Source organism: Perca flavescens, unplaced genomic scaffold, assembly GCF_004354835.1.
Source record: "Perca flavescens isolate YP-PL-M2 unplaced genomic scaffold, PFLA_1.0 EPR50_1.1_unplaced_scaf_15, whole genome shotgun sequence".
Classification (NCBI taxonomy): Eukaryota; Metazoa; Chordata; class Actinopteri; order Perciformes; family Percidae; genus Perca; species Perca flavescens.
This window is the reverse complement of record NW_021166570.1, coordinates 12,501-33,346: the sequence shown is the minus strand read 5'-3', so window position 1 is coordinate 33,346 and position 20,846 is coordinate 12,501. Positions and strand designations below refer to the sequence as shown.

The 20,846-nt window shown below is 39.5% G+C and overlaps 2 protein-coding genes across 2 annotated transcripts in view; both read left to right on the top strand.

Annotated features, from left to right (window-relative positions):
* Window positions 1-6: 6 nt before the first annotated feature.
* LOC114551548 (BTB/POZ domain-containing protein 3-like) lies at window positions 7-676 on the top strand. Its single transcript, XM_028572575.1, has one exon. It carries the CDS (start codon window positions 103-105, stop codon window positions 358-360), a length of 258 nt encoding a protein of 85 aa, XP_028428376.1. The 5' UTR covers window positions 7-102; the 3' UTR covers window positions 361-676.
* A 7,199-nt stretch (window positions 677-7,875) lies between these two features.
* The window catches only part of acaa1 (acetyl-CoA acyltransferase 1), a 24,080-nt gene continuing 11,109 nt past the window's right edge, over window positions 7,876-20,846 (top strand). Inside the window, exons 1-3 of the mRNA XM_028572579.1 lie at window positions 7,876-8,299; window positions 8,951-9,044; window positions 10,655-10,712. Of these exons, the coding sequence (XP_028428380.1) occupies window positions 8,024-8,299; window positions 8,951-9,044; window positions 10,655-10,712 (428 nt within the window). The 5' untranslated portion in view covers window positions 7,876-8,023. The remainder of the gene's footprint in view (window positions 8,300-8,950; window positions 9,045-10,654; window positions 10,713-20,846) is intronic.

Here is a 20,846-nt window from a genome sequence, read left to right as displayed (position 1 = left end):
CGATTGTGGGCCGGCCTGATTATCGATGCAGCATCGTTCACGTCCACGATTCCATGCATCGATTATTTGATTCATTTCGACACCCCTAGTTCCAAATTGAACATGGCGCAGCGCGTCATCAAGTACTTCTCGGACGGCTCGAGCAGCACGTTCCCCGTGTCCTTCGACTACCCCGTGCAGATTGAGCCCGACACCGCCAGCTTGGTGCTGGACGGCAACGAGCTGAGCTACTTCGGACAGGAGGGCATGACGGAGGTGCAGTACGGGAAGGTGACCTTCCAGTTCCAGTGCTCGTCGGACAGCACCAATGGCACCGGTGTGCAGGGAGGCCAGATCCCCGAGCTCATCTTCTACGCCTGAGAGACGCACGCCCGCCGAGGGAGATTTACTGCTTCGCTTCTAGGGGGGTTTGGGTATCGAGGAACCGATTCCTACCGTTGGAATCGTTTGGAGGATTTTGGTTTCAAATCTGATCGTGGGTTCCAAATAGAGGTGGGAATCTTCACTGATCTCCCGATTCGATTAAGATTATCACGTCTTTGATTCGATATCTCGATGCGTCAAATCCATGTTTCGATTAAAGCCACGTAGGATTTTTAATTCGTAGCTTTTCAAGCTTCAAAAACCAAACATTCTGCAGTGCTCTAATACTAAATAACTTGGATACATAAAACGATACAGCACTGAGCACATGGCACTTCCTGAATGTGCAAAAACATACCAGAATATGTAAACAGAAATGTTGTTAGGCCTACATTAAATTGTAAACCGAAATAATCGATTATGAGCCGGCCCGATTATCGAAGCAGCATCGTCCATGTCCACGATTCGATTATTTGATTCATTTCAACACCTCTAGTTCCAAATTTGCGCACGTTTTGGTTTCCATAGCGGGCCAGGTGCTTGTTGTGTTGCAGCCTTGGAGCACAGTAAGCGGCTTAGGCTCTAGTGCGGCTTTTATTTTACGTTGAAAAAAGCCCCCGTCTACTTCTGAATCAAAATAAAACTTTCATCTTATTTGTGAAATAGGCACGTGACCCGTTTCAACTCCACCGCTCAAAAAATCGAGAATTGATAAGAACCGGAATCGAAAGGAGGGATCGGAATCAGAATCGTTAATATCCAAACGATGCCCAGCCCTATTCACTGCCACCACGTGGACATTTGTCTTTTTAAATAAAAAAGGAGTGTTGGAGACGAGTTCTCAGGAAGCTGGTTTGAGGAGAGACTGACTGACTCCGGTAATTACTGCTGAGTAGGGCTGCACAATATGGCAGACTGATCTCATGAAGTGACGTTATTTGTGACACGGCATTATGGGTGTCTTATAAATATGCACACTCCCTTTGTAGTAGGTCTGTGCTCGATTGAAGAAATTATTAGTCGACTAACCCTCATTCAAATCGTATCGACTAATCGATTAGTTGATTTAATCGACAGATCTGTAAATCTGAGTTTCTCCACAAAGAGTCGTGCTAAAAGCACCACTTGAAATTCTTGTTTACCAGAGATGTGCTCGTACGTTTTTTGGAAATAAGTCATTCAGCATGAAAAAAAGCATCAAACATGACTAATGTACTAAAGAGATCTAAGTTGACTAAGACCAAAACCACCGATTAGTCCACTAATCGACTAAGAGGGAGCAGCCCTACTATGTAGCGTGTTTATCAACGGCGTTTGTTGGCCTCCATTGACTTACATTACCTTGCGATTGCGTGTCAATTTACTACGTAGCGAGTAGTATGAAAGGGCGAAAATCTGCGTAGGTTTTTCGTGGTGGTGAGCACGAATTTTGATGAAATGTATTTCAGTTGTAGGAGTGGGAATCGCCAGATTCCTCACGTTACGATATCATCACGATACGATATTGCGATTTTTAAACATATTGCAATGCATTACCTTTTTTCTAACTTCAAATTTTTCCCAATTTCAAATGATGTCCCCAAAAGGAAAATGTTGTCAACATCTGTTTTATTGAAAAAGATACATTTCTCTTTGTTCATCTCACTTCAATTTTTCTGTCAACTAACGGAGAACATTTGAGCGACTTTCAGTTGATATCGCGATAAAGATATAAAAAAACGTTGTATTGTGCAGCCCTTCTGCCGAGCCTTCGAGACGCGACGATTGAAGCATGATAACTAGGGATGCACCAAATCCAGATTTTGGGGGTTTTGGACGAATCCTGAATCTCACTGGTTGAGATTGTGCTGCCTCCTCCTCCCGTCCTCAGTCCATGAACCCAGTAAACCCATGAATGAAGTAAACAGGGACTGGCCTTCCTTTGCCGTAGCTGCATTCTGGCTGCTGTCTGGAGATTCCTTCATGCACAACTCGTATTCTTTCAGATGTTTGATACCAGATGTTGTAACAGCGGCCATGTTGTGTGTAGTTTAGGGTCCTCGCCACCACCAGACCAATCAGCATTGAACAGATTGAACATGTAGCTGGACTTGAATGGTCTTCTTTTGACTGAAAGTACTGCCAAACAACAACTTTTTCTGCTCACCAGATCCATGTCCACTTTCTCACAGCCTACTGCTCACCAGATCCATGTCCACTTCCTCACAGCCTACTGCTCACCAGATCCATGTCCACTTTCTCACAGCCTACTGCTCACCAGATCCATGTCCACTTCCTCACAGCCTACTGCTCACCAGATCCATGTCCACTTCCTCACAGCCTACTGCTCACCAGATCCATGTCCACTTTCTCACAGCCTACTGCTCACCAGATCCATGTCACTTTCTCACAGCCTACTGCTCACCAGATCCATGTCCACTTTCTCACAGCCTACTGCTCACCAGATCCATGTCCACTTCCTCACAGCCTACTGCTCACCAGATCCATGTCCACTTTCTCACAGCCTACTGCTCACCAGATCCATGTCCACTTTCTCACAGCCTACTGCTCACCAGATCCATGTCACTTTCTCACAGCCTACTGCTCACCAGATCCATGTCCACTTTCTCACAGCCTACTGCTCACCAGATCCATGTCCACTTCCTCACAGCCTACTGCATTGAACCAGATCCATGTCCACTTCCTCACAGCCTACTGCTCACCAGATCCATGTCCACTTTCTCACAGCCTACTGCTCACCAGATCCATGTCACTTTCTCACAGCCTACTGCTCACCAGATCCATGTCCACTTTCTCACAGCCTACTGCTCACCAGATCCATGTCCACTTCCTCACAGCCTACTGCATTGAACCAGATCCATGTCCACTTCCTCACAGCCTACTGCTCACCAGATCCATGTCCACTTTCTCACAGCCTACTGCTCACCAGATCCATGTCCACTTCCTCACAGCCTACTGCATTGAACCAGATCCATGTCCACTTCCTCACAGCCTACTGCATTGAACCAGATCCATGTCCACTTTCTCACAGCCTACTGCGTTGAACGCTCCACCTACGTAAACACCTTCCGATAATCAACGGCGCCGTCACTACGGCGACCAGCGTAGTGCGCCGAGTGCAAGCGTAGGGTTCGGTTCCCTGGGAAAACACTCTACTGTTCGGCAGAAACCAGAACCCCGTCAAAAAGCCCAATATTCAGCCGATTCAGAAGCCGAATCCTGGATTCAGTGCATCCCGGATGAAGACACATTTTTGAAGAATCTTCACATTCCTTCACACATCTGTTGTTCTCGTTGTTGTTATTATTATTTTTTTGTTACACAGCAGCTGTTGTTGAGTTGTGGTCATCGCAATAACACTAATCCCACAATCTGTAAAGGTAGAAAGCAGCCACACACAAACACAAACCTCTCTAAAACACCACCTGTACACCTTTTCATTATCACTTTATTTCTTCTTGACACCTTTTTAACTTTGCTATTTTTTCTCAAAACCATACCTGCAAACTAGTCTCTTTTCGGCAAAAATCAGCGTTTTGAATGGCAAAAGGTCATCCACGTAAATAGTGGAGGGGGGCGCCGGCGCCTTAACGACAGTTATCTACCGGACCGAATAGCACCGTGGATTTCGGTGCTTTATTTAGGTGCTACTAAAATGCCTGCGCTTCTCTCTGATGCTCCGAAAACGGACGTTTGGCCGGTTACACACTGGCTGCGTGGCGTTGAGCGTGGTGTTTCTGTTGCGTGGCGGCTGAGTGGCGTTTCTACGTCTTTACACACCAGAAACGTGTCTGACGCGGCTCTGCTGCTGCTAGCCTCGTCTGGACACATGGATGTTTCCCATAAACATAAATATATCCTGATCTGATTACAGCAAAGACAACGTCGGCAGTGTTGACGGCAAAATAGGCTCCAGAATATTTTCTTCTGGATTGACAGGTGACATACAGTACAGGCCAAAAGTTTGGACACACCTTCTCATTCAATGCGTTTCCTTTTTATTTTCATGACTATTTACATTGTAGATTCTCACTGAAGGCATCAAAACTATGAATGAACACATATGGAATTATGTACTTAACAAAAAAGTGTGAAATAACTGAAAACATGTCTTATATTTTAGATTCTTCAAAGTAGCCACCCTTTGCTTTTTTATTAATAAGGGAAATAATTCCACTAATTAACCCTGACAAAGCACACCTGTGAAGGTAAAACCATTTCAGGTGACTACCTCATGAAGCTCATTGAGAGAACACCAAGGGTTTGCAGAGTTATCAAAAAAAAGCAAAGGGTGGCTACTTTGAAGAATCTAAAATATAAGACATGTTTTCAGTTATTTCACACTTTTTTGTTAAGTACATAATTCCATATGTGTTCATTCATAGTTTTGATGCCTTCAGTGAGAATCTACAATGTAAATAGTCATGAAAATAAAAAGGAAACACATTGAATGAGAAGGTGGGTCCAAACTTTTGGCCTGTACTGTACATGTGTCTAAATGACATATAGACCTCTTTTCGTATTTCTATGTTGCCTGTCACGTGACAAATGGGCGTCTGTTCTATTTCTAGCACGCATGTGTGTTTTCGGCGCCTGAGAAGTGCGTGTCACACAGGCAGTGTGTGAGGCGAGGCAATTTTATTTGTAGAGCACATTTCAGCAGCGGTGCAATTCAATGTCCTTTACATAAAACATTAAAACACAGTTAAAAAATTAATAACAATTAATACAAAATAAAAAAATAGTTAATACAAAATTAACATTGCAGTCACACTGGACGAGTCGACCTACTACACTCACTACACACAGGCTGTATCTCATTCCCCATGCTCCCGTCAGTGCGCTGCTAACGTGCACTGACCACTTACTGCCGTATAGTGCCCACTTTGGATGGTTAGTGTTGTCCCAAAAATGAACGCTTGTGTCAAAACACTTACCGAAAATGCTGAACGCAACTAGTGCTGCCACCTCTTAGTCGATTAGTCGACTAATCGGCCGTTTTGGTCTTAGTCGACTAAGATTTCTTTAGTCCATTAGTCATTTTTTATGCTTATTCATGCTTAATTACTTATTTCCAAGAAACTTCTGAGCACATTCATGGTAAACACCAGATTTAAAGTGGTGCTTTTGCAGGATTAATTGTGGAGAAACTCAGTTTTACAGATGGTTAATTAACTACATTTATATTGTGCTTTTCTAGTCTTAACCACCTCTCAAAGCTCACAGCTCTGTCAATTAAATCAACTAATCGATTAGTCGACAAAATCCTATAAGTGTTAGTCGACTAAGGAGTTCTTTAGTCGACTAAGGAGTTCTTTAGTCGAGGACAGCCCTAAACGCATCACACGTGAACGCAAAATATGACGAAAATATCTTAAACTGATCTTTTGTCGATCTGAAATGAAGACCGATTCAGCAACTGCCCGGCCTATTCCTCGCTTAAAATGTTTTCAGAAACGCGTCTCGGTGAACTGTTTTAGTACAATACGAGATCGTATTCTGAACGAACCGCTATTAATGGTCGGTTTTGAAATCCGGGAGAAGCCAGACCACGTGACGCGTTCGTCCAATCAGCTGCCGGTCGACGTCCCTTGGTCCCGCCCCCTTTCCTCTTTGTAGTCCAGATGGTGCCCGTTTAGCGCGAGTAGTGTCCTTCGTTCCACACTGAACTTTTTGACCATTTTTAGGGGGTCATCCTGGTACTTTGGCTGCACTGACTTCTTGCGTTATATATCTCCACTATATACTTAAAACTCAGTGTTGGAAGTGTGACAGTAGGCGCTCTGAGACACAGCCATTGTCAACAACTTCTGTGCTTTTATTTTGAAAAACACACCTTCCTGTTTGTACTACATCCCGATTTAGGGTTTCATCATGTAAATATTTCCTCGGTTGTGTCCTGACGCACTTCTTCTCCTTCAGCTCTCTCTCTCTCTCTCTCTCTCTCCCTCTCTGAAGATGGAGAGAATGAAAACAGGTTTTATATGATTCTATATTTAAGAAACGTATTTTTGGATGTCTCTGTTTCCTGTTTATCTGATTCCAACCAGAATGTGCAGTGAGTCTGTGGCCTTATGAATGTGTTGTTGTGACAAATTTGGAAATAAAAAGGTTCACATGTTAATAAAGCTTTGTTTTTTGTTTCTTAAATCCTCCTAGTTTCCTCGGGGTCAAATTTGACCAATTTTCAACAAGTTTATATATGAGAAATTTGGCTTTTCTTTCAAACAAATTGTCCAAAAATAATAACGTGGATGGCTCCCTACAACGCTCTTCACAAGTTAAATAAATAATCAGTTCACTGCTTACATTGAATTTGGGTGTTTTAGTCAATTTTATAGGAAAAAAACTATTGATAAAATTACTTTGAAAAAAGTGAGACGTCAAAAACAGTGACACTAATGTTAAAATATGGCTTTCTATGACATCACTTTTTTCGACATACTATACTATGATTTTTTTTAGATATAATTTGCGCAGATTAAAAAATCCCATCAGGCCACTTGTCTCCCTTCTGTTCAGGTACAACTTCTTATGAGATTTTTAGAACCTACTCTTCTCTCACTACGTTTATTGTAATGCACCAAAAACCAGAGCAAATTGTATGCAAAAAACCTAGGTAATAAACTTAATGGGACAGGATGAGGTTTGCCCCTCCCCCTTACCTGTGCAAGAGAGTTCGCACCAGCACACCTGGGGCTCATCCCCTTTGATTGGGAGCAGGTGGGGGCTCTATTTGAGCCTGTGTGTAGACTCGTGCTTTCATTTTTTCACTTTTTGCCGCTGCCCTAGGTCGTCCGTTTGCTGCGGGGTGAGCCGACCCTGTCTTGGCTGGGGATGTCCCCGTGTGGGTAGATGCATAGCCTACCTGTGTTGCTGGCGTTGGGTGTCCGTTTCGACCCATTTGGGCGTTATCAAGAGCTGACATAGGTAATTATTTGTTATAGTGTGGGCCGCTGCGTGCGTGCGCGGAGTGGGTGCCCCCGCCGGGGTCTGAGGGCGGCGTGTCCTGTAACTCGGTAAATTGCTGTGTCTGCCTGCTTGCTTTTAATTCATTACTGTCCTGTTTTAACGGTGTGTTTCACAACACAGCTGGACCGTGCTGCAGTGTCATACATGCTGCTGTGGGGCTATCGTGGTGCCACAACCGATTAAAGGGCCAGTATTCCCCCGGCGCGTTCTTCAACCCGCTGGAGCTGTTCTGGATACTGGAAAAGCTGTTCTGGATAGTGGTAACCCTGGTCTGAATACTAGTGCAAGAAGGGGTGGATATATATTATATTAACTGTTGAACATATTGCATGTGGGTTTTTTTTTCCTCATGCATGACGTTTTATTGATTTTAATTGTGATTTGTTTAGTGTTTTCTAATATCTATTCACTTTTAACAGAACATATTGCCATTTTAAAAAGAGAAGATTTAAGTAAATAAAACTGTATACTTTTATAATCCCTTTATTGTCTCTGACCCCTTGATTAACGTTGAACGGATCTGTGTACCTTAAAGGTCTTGGGCCTATCCCAAGTGGCGTTGTCGGATATTTTTAGTTTTTCTTGTGTGTCATAGGCCACTCGTTTTGCCACATTAACAATAATCCTGAAACTTCTGCATGCTGAAGTTTGTCCCTCCGCGCTTTCCGTCCGGACTGGAGCAACACGGATGTGTTATCTGACAGCTGAGAGCAGAGTGCAACCAAACGGGCCGTCCCATAGCTCTATAACCTCTCGCGTTAAAACCCTTGTTTTTTTTGTCGTCCTAATGCACAGAATAAGAATCCTTTCGGGCCACCTGCGTCCCCCCGGGTCCTCTGAACACACACGGGACTTATGGAGGTCGGACTGCGGCAGCGCGGCCAGCAGCAGCAGCCCGGAGGACGTGGTGGTGGTCCACGGCCGGAGGACCGCCGTCGGGAAGGCGAAGAGAGGCGCGTTCAAGGTAACCGGACTTTAACTGGTCCAGGTCAGCCACAGGGGGTCCAGTCCGGATTCTCAACATGGTGCTGAAACCCCCCCACCACAAAATAACGCTAAATGAACAAATAACTTCTACAGCTTATAACTTATTCCCTGTTTTATATATTGTTCTGTTAATATTTCATAATATAAGCTATTGCACTGTTTACTTTTGCACTACGACCACAGCACCTTATCAGGGTCATTGCATCAGACCAGTCAGACCAGACCTTTGGAATCACTGCACACAATGTTAACTCTTTACTGGGTGTGGTTTTTATGTATGTGAGATATATGTGTGAATGTATGTCTGTTTTGTATAAGCTACTGGATGCCCACAATTTCCCTCGGGGTCAATAAAGTGTCTATTTGTCTATCTATCTCTTCTGTTATCTATCTGACTATCTCTCGGTTTATCTATCTATCTCTGTCTACCTATCTGTCTCAAAGCCACCCAATATTTACTAAAGAGATACAAAATGATCACAAAGAAACAATAAATTCCTGAAAATTATAACCAAATTACAAAAAAATTACCACAGACACGCAGAACAAATACAGAGATGCAAAAACAACCAAAAATTTGCCAAAAAAAGATGCAGAAACGACTATATCGGAGCCCTGTTGTGTGCAGGACACCACGCCTGACGAGCTGCTGAGTGCCGTGATGACAGCTGTGCTGACAGATGTTGGACTCTCACCTGACAAGCTGGGAGACGTGTGTGTTGGTGAGTGTTACGCCCCCGTTGCTCGGGGTATTTGGGACATAACATAAAACCAGATGGAGTTGGGTATTTAAAAGGACATTTATTCTGCAGTCAGGCAGGCAACGACAAACGGTGTTAAAGAAACAGGATACGTGGGCCGATGGGTGCTGTGGCAACAAAATACACAATAGAAAAAACCCCAAAAGGAAACCAATCCAAATGAAAACGCAAGTAAACAAAACGCCTCTCTAACATAAATACTTAATTAACGCAACATACAATACCCACAGCACCCCTGAACCTAGTGTGACTAATACAAAACTTGACCACGTGCAGGGAGGGATATCAGTTGTTTAAATCTTACTCCTGGGCCCATGCGCTCCAGCAAAGTCTCAACAAGGTCTGATCTGGCAGCTGCCCCCAGCTGCAGGCAATCTGTCTCTTTAAGCTGGAGGCAGACTTGATGTACTCCTCTTGATTGGCCAGCGCCTCCAGGAACTGGGCGGGACTTTCCAGGGCCATCCACTCAGCAGCTCGGGATGGCCCAGCCTGCTTTGCATCTCAAATCACACATAAGATGATGTTGACAGCAGCCGAGGCACAGAGTATTACTGTCCTGGAGTATTACTGCTTTTACCCTTTTTTTTAATCCTCCAACCGTTTACTCTTCACAAGTAAAATAAATGATCAGTTCGCTACTTTTTATTGAATTTGGGTGTTTTATTCAATTTTATCGTATTTGAAGAAAAAAAGTGACAAATGTTGGAAAAAGCTTCAAAAACGATCGACAAAAGCCTCCCAAAAATCGACAAAGACATCGAGTAAAGTGACGAAAAAGAAGAAAATGTTGAAGTTTTCATTTAAAATTTTGACCCAGAAAAAATTAAAAGTTACTCAATGTGTTACAACGTAGGGTTAAATAAGAGATTCTTCCACCAACGGCTGTGAGACCAGTTCATGATGCAAATATCAGTCAATTCAAACAAATTCTCATTAATGGGTTTTGTATGAAATTCTACGAAAACTTATGCACAACAATTTGTATGGTACGTACGAAATTAGGCGTTAAGTTTAGTGACTTTGCAGTGTGATTTACATAAAATACTGTATCTGAAGTCTCTTTTATATAGACCTTAGTGGTCCCCTAATACTGTATCTGAAGTCTCTTTTATATAGACCTTAGTGGTCCCCTAATACTGTATCTGAAGTCTCTTTTATATAGACCTTAGTGGTCCCCTAATACTGTATCTGAAGTCTCTTTTATATAGACCTTAGTGGTCCCCTAATACTGTATCTGAAGTCTCTTTTATATAGACCTTAGTGGTCCCCTAATACTGTATCTGAAGTCTCTTTTATATAGACCTTAGTGGTCCCCTAATACTGTATCTGAAGTCTCTTTTATATAGGCCTTAGTGGCTCGCATAAGGAGAAGATTCCTGATTGGTCCATCTGAGCTTTTATTTTCTCAGGGCTCGGTTTACACCTATCACCATTTCTAGCCACTGGGGGACCATAGGCAGGCATATTAATGTTAAAATACCTCAAGTGAAATTTTCATGCCATGGGACCTTTTAACAATAACTAATATTTCTGTTTTGGACTGATTTTTATTTATTATTTTTTTGATGCAGGTAACGTGCTGCAGCCAGGTGCCGGTGCTCTGATGGCCCGAGTGGCTCACTTCCTCAGGTCAGTCACTGTTCACCGCTGCATTTATAATGCTTCTGAAACTATTCTAGTTTTAGCTCTAGATGGGAGGGTGGGATAGAGGGGGGACAATAATGTCTGTAGATTTTATGACTTAATGTATCTATATTGTATGTACTGTAAATGCTTTGTCTGTATTTCATTGCACCATCTGCCTGCCCAGGGACTACGGGCGAAAACTAACCTGGCACGAGACATCTGTTAATGTTGTTTTGTGCACTGTCCCTGTTCAAATAAATACATTTAAAGCGAGTTACGTGGGATAACACTACCGAGCATTGAACACATTTACAAAGACAGACTGGTTAGAGATGTACCGATACCGGTATATATCGGTATCGGCTCCGATTCTGCCTAAAACGCTGGTATCGGTATCGGGAAGTACTGGAGTTTATGCACCGATCCGATACCACGTAATAAAGCCCTAAAGAAAATCTACATTAAAGTAGTTTATTTATGTTCTTTTTCCGTTTATAACTGAGTGTCAAACTGGAGAATAAAAGAAAGTTCTGGGGCATTCATTGTTGGTGTTTGTTCATGTTTCACAAAGAGTTTAACCTGAACCAGACCGACAACAAAGTCATATCACATCTATACAGAGATAGTAGTATACAGCTGTTATACATCATATCACATCTATACAGAGATAGTAGTATACAGCTGTTATACATCATATCACATCCATACAGAGATAGTAGTATACAGCTGTTATACATCATATCACATCCATACAGAGATAGTAGTATACAGCTGTTATACATCATATCACATCCATACAGAGATAGTAGTATACAGCTGTTATATATCATATCACATCTATACAGAGATAGTAGTATACAGCTGTTATACATCATATCACATCTATACAGAGATAGTAGTATACAGCTGTTATACATCATATCACATCCATACAGAGATAGTAGTATACAGCTGTTATACATCATATCACATCCATACAGGGATAGTAGTATACAGCTGTTATACATCATATCACATCCATACAGAGATAGTAGTATACAGCTGTTATACATCATATCACATCTATACAGAGATAGTAGTATACAGCTGTTATACATCATATCACATCCATACAGATAGTAGTATACAGCTGTTATACATCATAACACATCCATACAGATAGTAGTATACAGCTGTTATACATCATATCACATCCATACAGATAGTAGTATACAGCTGTTATACATCATATCACATCCATACAGATAGTAGTATACAGCTGTTATACATCATATCACATCCATACAGATAGTAGTATACAGCTGTTATACATCATATCACATCTATACAGAGATAGTATACAGCTGTTATACATCATATCACATCTATACAGAGATAGTAGTATACAGCTGTTATACATCATATCACATCCATACAGATAGTAGTATACAGCTGTTATACATCATATCACATCTATACAGAGATAGTAGTATACAGCTGTTATACATCATATCACATCTATACAGAGATAGTAGTATACAGCTGTTATACATCATATCACATCTATACAGAGATAGTAGTATACAGCTGTTATACATCATATCACATCCATACAGATAGTAGTATACAGCTGTTATACATCATATCACATCTATACAGAGATAGTAGTATACAGCTGTTATACATCATATCACATCCATACAGATAGTAGTATACAGCTGTTATACATCATAACACATCCATACAGATAGTAGTATACAGCTGTTATACATCATATCACATCTATACAGAGATAGTAGTATACAGCTGTTATACATCATATCACATCTATACAGAGATAGTAGTATACAGCTGTTATACATCATATCACATCCATACAGAGATAGTAGTATACAGCTGTTATACATCATATCACATCCATACAGATAGTAGTATACAGCTGTTATACATCATATCACATCCATACAGATAGTAGTATACAGCTGTTATACATCATATCACATCTATACAGAGATAGTAGTATACAGCTGTTATACATCATATCACATCTATACAGATAGTAGTATACAGCTGTTATACATCATATCACATCCATACAGAGATAGTAGTATACAGCTGTTATACATCATAACACATCCATACAGAGATAGTAGTATACAGCTGTTATACATCATATCACATCCATACAGATAGTAGTATACAGCTGTTATACATCATATCACATCCATACAGAGATAGTAGTATACAGCTGTTATACATCATATCACATCTATACAGAGATAGTAGTATACAGCTGTTATACATCATATCACATCTATACAGGGATAGTAGTATACAGCTGTTATACATCATATCACATCTATACAGAGATAGTAGTATACAGCTGTTATATATCATATCACATCTATACAGAGATAGTAGTATACAGCTGTTATACATCATATCACATCTATACAGAGATAGTAGTATACAGCTGTTATACATCATATCACATCCATACAGAGATAGTAGTATACAGCTGTTATACATCATATCACATCTATACAGAGATAGTAGTATACAGCTGTTATACATCATATCACATCCATACAGATAGTAGTATACAGCTGTTATACATCATAACACATCCATACAGATAGTAGTATACAGCTGTTATACATCATATCACATCTATACAGAGATAGTAGTATACAGCTGTTATACATCATATCACATCCATACAGATAGTAGTATACAGCTGTTATACATCATATCACATCCATACAGATAGTAGTATACAGCTGTTATACATCATATCACATCTATACAGAGATAGTAGTATACAGCTGTTATACATCATATCACATCCATACAGAGATAGTAGTATACAGCTGTTATACATCATATCACATCCATACAGAGATAGTAGTATACAGCTGTTATACATCATATCACATCCATACAGATAGTAGTATACAGCTGTTATACATCATAACACATCCATACAGATAGTAGTATACAGCTGTTATACATCATATCACATCCATACAGAGATAGTAGTATACAGCTGTTATACATCATATCACATCCATACAGATAGTAGTATACAGCTGTTATACATCATATCACATCTATACAGAGATAGTAGTATACAGCTGTTATACATCATATCACATCCATACAGATAGTAGTATACAGCTGTTATACATCATATCACATCTATACAGAGATAGTAGTATACAGCTGTTATACATCATATCACATCCATACAGAGATAGTAGTATACAGCTGTTATACATCATATCACATCTATACAGAGATAGTAGTATACAGCTGTTATACATCATATCACATCTATACAGGGATAGTAGTATACAGCTGTTATACATCATATCACATCCATACAGAGATAGTAGTATACAGCTGTTATACATCATATCACATCCATACAGAGATAGTAGTATACAGCTGTTATACATCATATCACATCCATACAGAGATAGTAGTATACAGCTGTTATACATCATATCACATCTATACAGAGATAGTAGTATACAGCTGTTATACATCATATCACATCCATACAGAGATAGTAGTATACAGCTGTTATACATCATATCACATCCATACAGATAGTAGTATACAGCTGTTATACATCATAACACATCTATACAGATAGTAGTATACAGCTGTTATACATCATATCACATCCATACAGAGATAGTAGTATACAGCTGTTATACATCATATCACATCTATACAGAGATAGTATACAGCTGTTATACATCATATCACATCTATACAGAGATAGTAGTATACAGCTGTTATACATCATATCACATCCATACAGATAGTAGTATACAGCTGTTATACATCATATCACATCTATACAGAGATAGTAGTATACAGCTGTTATACATCATATCACATCTATACAGAGATAGTAGTATACAGCTGTTATACATCATATCACATCTATACAGAGATAGTAGTATACAGCTGTTATACATCATATCACATCCATACAGATAGTAGTATACAGCTGTTATACATCATATCACATCTATACAGAGATAGTAGTATACAGCTGTTATACATCATATCACATCCATACAGATAGTAGTATACAGCTGTTATACATCATAACACATCCATACAGATAGTAGTATACAGCTGTTATACATCATATCACATCTATACAGAGATAGTAGTATACAGCTGTTATACATCATATCACATCTATACAGAGATAGTAGTATACAGCTGTTATACATCATATCACATCCATACAGAGATAGTAGTATACAGCTGTTATACATCATATCACATCCATACAGAGATAGTAGTATACAGCTGTTATACATCATAACACATCCATACAGATAGTAGTATACAGCTGTTATACATCATATCACATCCATACAGAGATAGTAGTATACAGCTGTTATACATCATAACACATCCATACAGAGATAGTAGTATACAGCTGTTATACATCATATCACATCCATACAGATAGTAGTATACAGCTGTTATACATCATATCACATCCATACAGAGATAGTAGTATACAGCTGTTATACATCATATCACATCTATACAGAGATAGTAGTATACAGCTGTTATACATCATATCACATCTATACAGGGATAGTAGTATACAGCTGTTATACATCATATCACATCTATACAGAGATAGTAGTATACAGCTGTTATATATCATATCACATCTATACAGAGATAGTAGTATACAGCTGTTATACATCATATCACATCTATACAGAGATAGTAGTATACAGCTGTTATATATCATATCACATCTATACAGAGATAGTAGTATACAGCTGTTATACATCATATCACATCCATACAGAGATAGTAGTATACAGCTGTTATACATCATATCACATCTATACAGAGATAGTAGTATACAGCTGTTATACATCATATCACATCCATACAGATAGTAGTATACAGCTGTTATACATCATAACACATCCATACAGATAGTAGTATACAGCTGTTATACATCATATCACATCTATACAGAGATAGTAGTATACAGCTGTTATACATCATATCACATCTATACAGAGATAGTAGTATACAGCTGTTATACATCATATCACATCCATACAGAGATAGTAGTATACAGCTGTTATACATCATATCACATCCATACAGAGATAGTAGTATACAGCTGTTATACATCATATCACATCCATACAGATAGTAGTATACAGCTGTTATACATCATAACACATCCATACAGATAGTAGTATACAGCTGTTATACATCATATCACATCTATACAGAGATAGTAGTATACAGCTGTTATACATCATATCACATCTATACAGAGATAGTAGTATACAGCTGTTATACATCATATCACATCCATACAGATAGTAGTATACAGCTGTTATACATCATAACACATCCATACAGATAGTAGTATACAGCTGTTATACATCATATCACATCCATACAGAGATAGTAGTATACAGCTGTTATACATCATATCACATCCATACAGATAGTAGTATACAGCTGTTATACATCATATCACATCCATACAGAGATAGTAGTATACAGCTGTTATACATCATATCACATCTATACAGAGATAGTAGTATACAGCTGTTATACATCATATCACATCTATACAGGGATAGTAGTATACAGCTGTTATACATCATATCACATCTATACAGAGATAGTAGTATACAGCTGTTATACATCATATCACATCCATACAGAGATAGTAGTATACAGCTGTTATACATCATATCACATCCATACAGATAGTAGTATACAGCTGTTATACATCATAACACATCTATACAGATAGTAGTATACAGCTGTTATACATCATATCACATCCATACAGAGATAGTAGTATACAGCTGTTATACATCATATCACATCCATACAGATAGTAGTATACAGCTGTTATACATCATATCACATCCATACAGAGATAGTAGTATACAGCTGTTATACATCATATCACATCTATACAGAGATAGTAGTATACAGCTGTTATACATCATATCACATCTATACAGGGATAGTAGTATACAGCTGTTAAAACATAATTAAATCTATGACACTCTGGTATCAGATCGGTACTCTGTATCGGCCGACACGCAAGTTCAGGTATCGGGAAGCAAAAAAGTGGTATCGGGCCATCTCTAAGACTGGTGAGAAAAGCCAATAACATTGTGTGTGACTAAACACACACACACACACCCCCCCTGGCATCACATTTTAAACTACTGCCCACCCCCCTTCTGACCAAGAACAGATCCAAATTCTCTTTCGTACCACAAGCCATAAAAGCCTGGTTGACACCAGAGCCTTCCCAGTTGTTGACAGCTCATTTACAAAGGGGGGGGTGTCACCAACGTACGCCGCTGAAATGCCTCTGGGCGCAATTGGATGGTCCTTCAACCAATCAGACGCAATATCCCAAAAAAAATAAATAAATGTGATTCTGGGTTCTTGGTGTGGTCCCTCCACGCCCTACTGTCTCCCTGCAGGTGCTGCATATTGCAAACTTGTTATCTTCTGACCACACGCTGAAGAATGTCCAGACAGCTGACATGTTGCAGGTTAATCCACGAGGTTCCCTACATGTGCCAGAATAGCGCTGACACGCACTTCACACCACCAGCGGGTACAAAAAACTATCGCTAAGCTATCGTCGCCGCGCAAAGCCCTCCTCAACGGTTGTGATTGGTGCCTCGATTTTTGGGGACATTGGAAATGGGTTTGAATGGGCTCCTCGCCAGACTGACTTGCAGAGCAAATCTCACATTTGCCGGAAGTTCTTAAGGGTTTACCCAGGCTACATAAAAGCCTTAAATCAGTCAAAATAAGCTAGTCGTCCAGCTAGCTGGTCATACCCCAAGGGTGTATAGTGTATTGTAGTGTGTGATGTATGTCTGTCTGTGTCTGATTTAGGGATTATTTGTTGGTATCATATGTCTGATGTAAGGACTATTTGTTGGTATCATATGTCTGATGTAAGGACTATTGGTTGGTATCATATGTCTGATGTAGGGACTATTTGTTGGTATCATATGTCTGATGTAAGGACTATTGGTTGGTATCATATGTCTGATGTAGGAACTATTTGTTGGTATCATATGTCTGATGTAGGGACTATTTGTTGGTATCATATGTCTGATGTAGGGACTATTTGTTGGTATCATATGTCTGATGTAGGGACTATTTGTTGGTATCATATGTCTGATGTAGGGACTATTTGTTGGTATCATATGTCTGATATAGGGACTATTTGTTGGTATCATATGTCTGATGTAGGGACTATTTGTTGGTATCATATGTCTGATGTAGGGACTATTTGTTGGGATCATATGTCTGATGTAGGGACTATTTGTTGGTATCATATGTCTGATGTAAGGACTATTGGTAGGTATCATATGTCTGATGTAGGGACTATTTGTTGGTATCATATGTCTGATGTAAGGACTATTGGTTGGTATCATATGTCTGATGTAAGGACTATTTGTTGGTATCATATGTTTGATGTAGGGACTATTGGTTGGTATCATATGTTTGATGTAAGGACTATTTGTTGGTATCATATGTCTGATGTAAGGACTATTTGTTGGTATCATATGTCTGATGTAAGGACTATTTGTTGGTATCATATGTTTGATGTAGGGACTATTGGTTGGTATCATATGTTTGATGTAAGGACTATTTGTTGGTATCATATGTTTGATGTAGGGACTATTGGTTGGTATCATATGTTTGATGTAGGGACTATTGGTTGGTATCATATGTTTGATGTAAGGACTATTTGTTGGTATCATATGTCTGATGTAAGGACTATTTGTTGGTATCATATGTTTGATGTAAGGACTATTTGTTGGTATCATATGTCTGATGTAAGGACTATTTGTTGGTATCATATGTCTGATGTAGGGACTATTGGTTGGTATCATATGTCTGATGTAAGGACTATTTGTTGGTATCATATGTTTGATGTAGGACTATTTGTTGGTATCATATGTCTGATGTAAGGACTATTTGTTGGTATCATATGTTTGATGTAGGGACTATTGGTTGGTATCATATGTCTGATGTAAGGACTACTGGTAGGTATCATATGTCTGATGTAGGGACTATTGGTTGGTATCATATGTCTGATGTAAGGACTATTTGTTGGTATCATATGTTTGATGTAGGGACTATTGGTTGGTATCATATGTTTGATGTAAGGACTATTTGTTGGTATCATATGTCTGATGTAAGGACTATTTGTTGGTATCATATGTCTGATGTAAGGACTATTTGTTGGTATCATATGTTTGATGTAGGGACTATTGGTTGGTATCATATGTTTGATGTAAGGACTATTTGTTGGTATCATATGTTTGATGTAGGGACTATTGGTTGGTATCATATGTTTGATGTAGGGACTATTGGTTGGTATCATATGTTTGATGTAAGGACTATTTGTTGGTATCATATGTCTGATGTAAGGACTATTTGTTGGTATCATATGTTTGATGTAAGGACTATTTGTTGGTATCATATGTCTGATGTAAGGACTATTTGTTGGTATCATATGTCTGATGTAAGGACTACTGGTAGGTATCATATGTCTGATGTAGGGACTATTGGTTGGTATCATATGTCTGATGTAAGGACTATTTGTTGGTATCATATGTTTGATGTAGGACTATTTGTTGGTATCATATGTCTGATGTAAGGACTATTTGTTGGTATCATATGTTTGATGTAGGGACTATTGGTTGGTATCATATGTCTGATGTAAGGACTACTGGTAGGTATCATATGTCTGATGTAGGGACTATTGGTTGGTATCATATGTCTGATGTAAGGACTATTTGTTGGTATCATATGTTTGATGTAGGACTATTTGTTGGTATCATATGTCTGATGTAAGGACTATTTGTTGGTATCATATGTTTGATGTAGGGACTATTGGTTGGTATCATATGTTTGATGTAAGGACTATTTGTTGGTATCATATGTCTGATGTAGGGACTATTGGTTGGTATCATATGTTTGATGTAGGGACTATTGGTTGGTATCATATGTTTGATGTAAGGACTATTTGTTGGTATCATATGTCTGATGTAAGGACTATTTGTTGGTATCATATGTTTGATGTAAGGACTATTTGTTGGTATCATATGTCTGATGTAAGGACTATTTGTTGGTATCATATGTTTGATGTAAGGACTATTTGTTGGTATCATATGTCTGATGTAAGGACTACTGGTAGGTATCATATGTCTGATGTAGGGACTATTGGTTGGTATCATATGTCTGATGTAAGGACTATTTGTTGGTATCATATGTCTGATGTAAGGACTATTTGTTGGTATCATATGTCTGATGTAGGGACTATTTGTTGGTATCATATGTCTGATGTAAGGACTATTTGTTGGTATCATATGTCTGATGTAAGGACTATTTGTTGGTATCATATGTCTGATGTAAGGACTATTTGTTGGTATCATATGTCTGATGTAGGGACTATTTGTTGGTATCATATGTCTGATGTAAGGACTATTTGTTGGTATCATATGTCTGATGTAAGGACTATTTGTTGGTATCATATGTCTGATGTAAGGACTATTTGTTGGTATCATATGTCTGATGTAAGGACTATTTGTTGGTATCATATGTCTGATGTAGGGACTATTTGTTGGTATCATATGTCTGATGTAAGGACTACTGGTAGGTATCATATGTCTGATGTAGGGACTATTGGTTGGTATCATATGTCTGATCCATCCATCTTCGCCTGCTTATCCGATATCGGGTCGCGGGGGGAGGCGCCCAGGGGGCATCCTTACCAGATGCCCGAACCACCTCAACTGGCTCCTTTCGATGCGAAGGAGCAGCGGCTCTACTCCGAGCTCCTCACGGATGACTGAGCTTCTCACCCTATCTCTAAGGGAGACGCCAGCCACCCTCCTGAGGAAACCCATTTCGGCCGCTTGTACCCTGGATCTCGTTCTTTCGGTCATGACCCAGCCTTCATGACTTTGGTGAGGGTAGGAACGAAAACTGACCAGTAGATCGAGAGCTTTGCCTTCTGGCTCAGCTCTCTTTACGGTGCGATAGATTGAATGTAATACCGCACCCGCTGCGCCGATTCTCCGACCAATC

Coding starts and splice junctions, on each gene's coding strand:
- LOC114551548 (XM_028572575.1), top strand. CDS start 103: ATGGCGCAGCGCGTCATCAAGTACTTCTCGGACGGCTCGAGCAGCACG.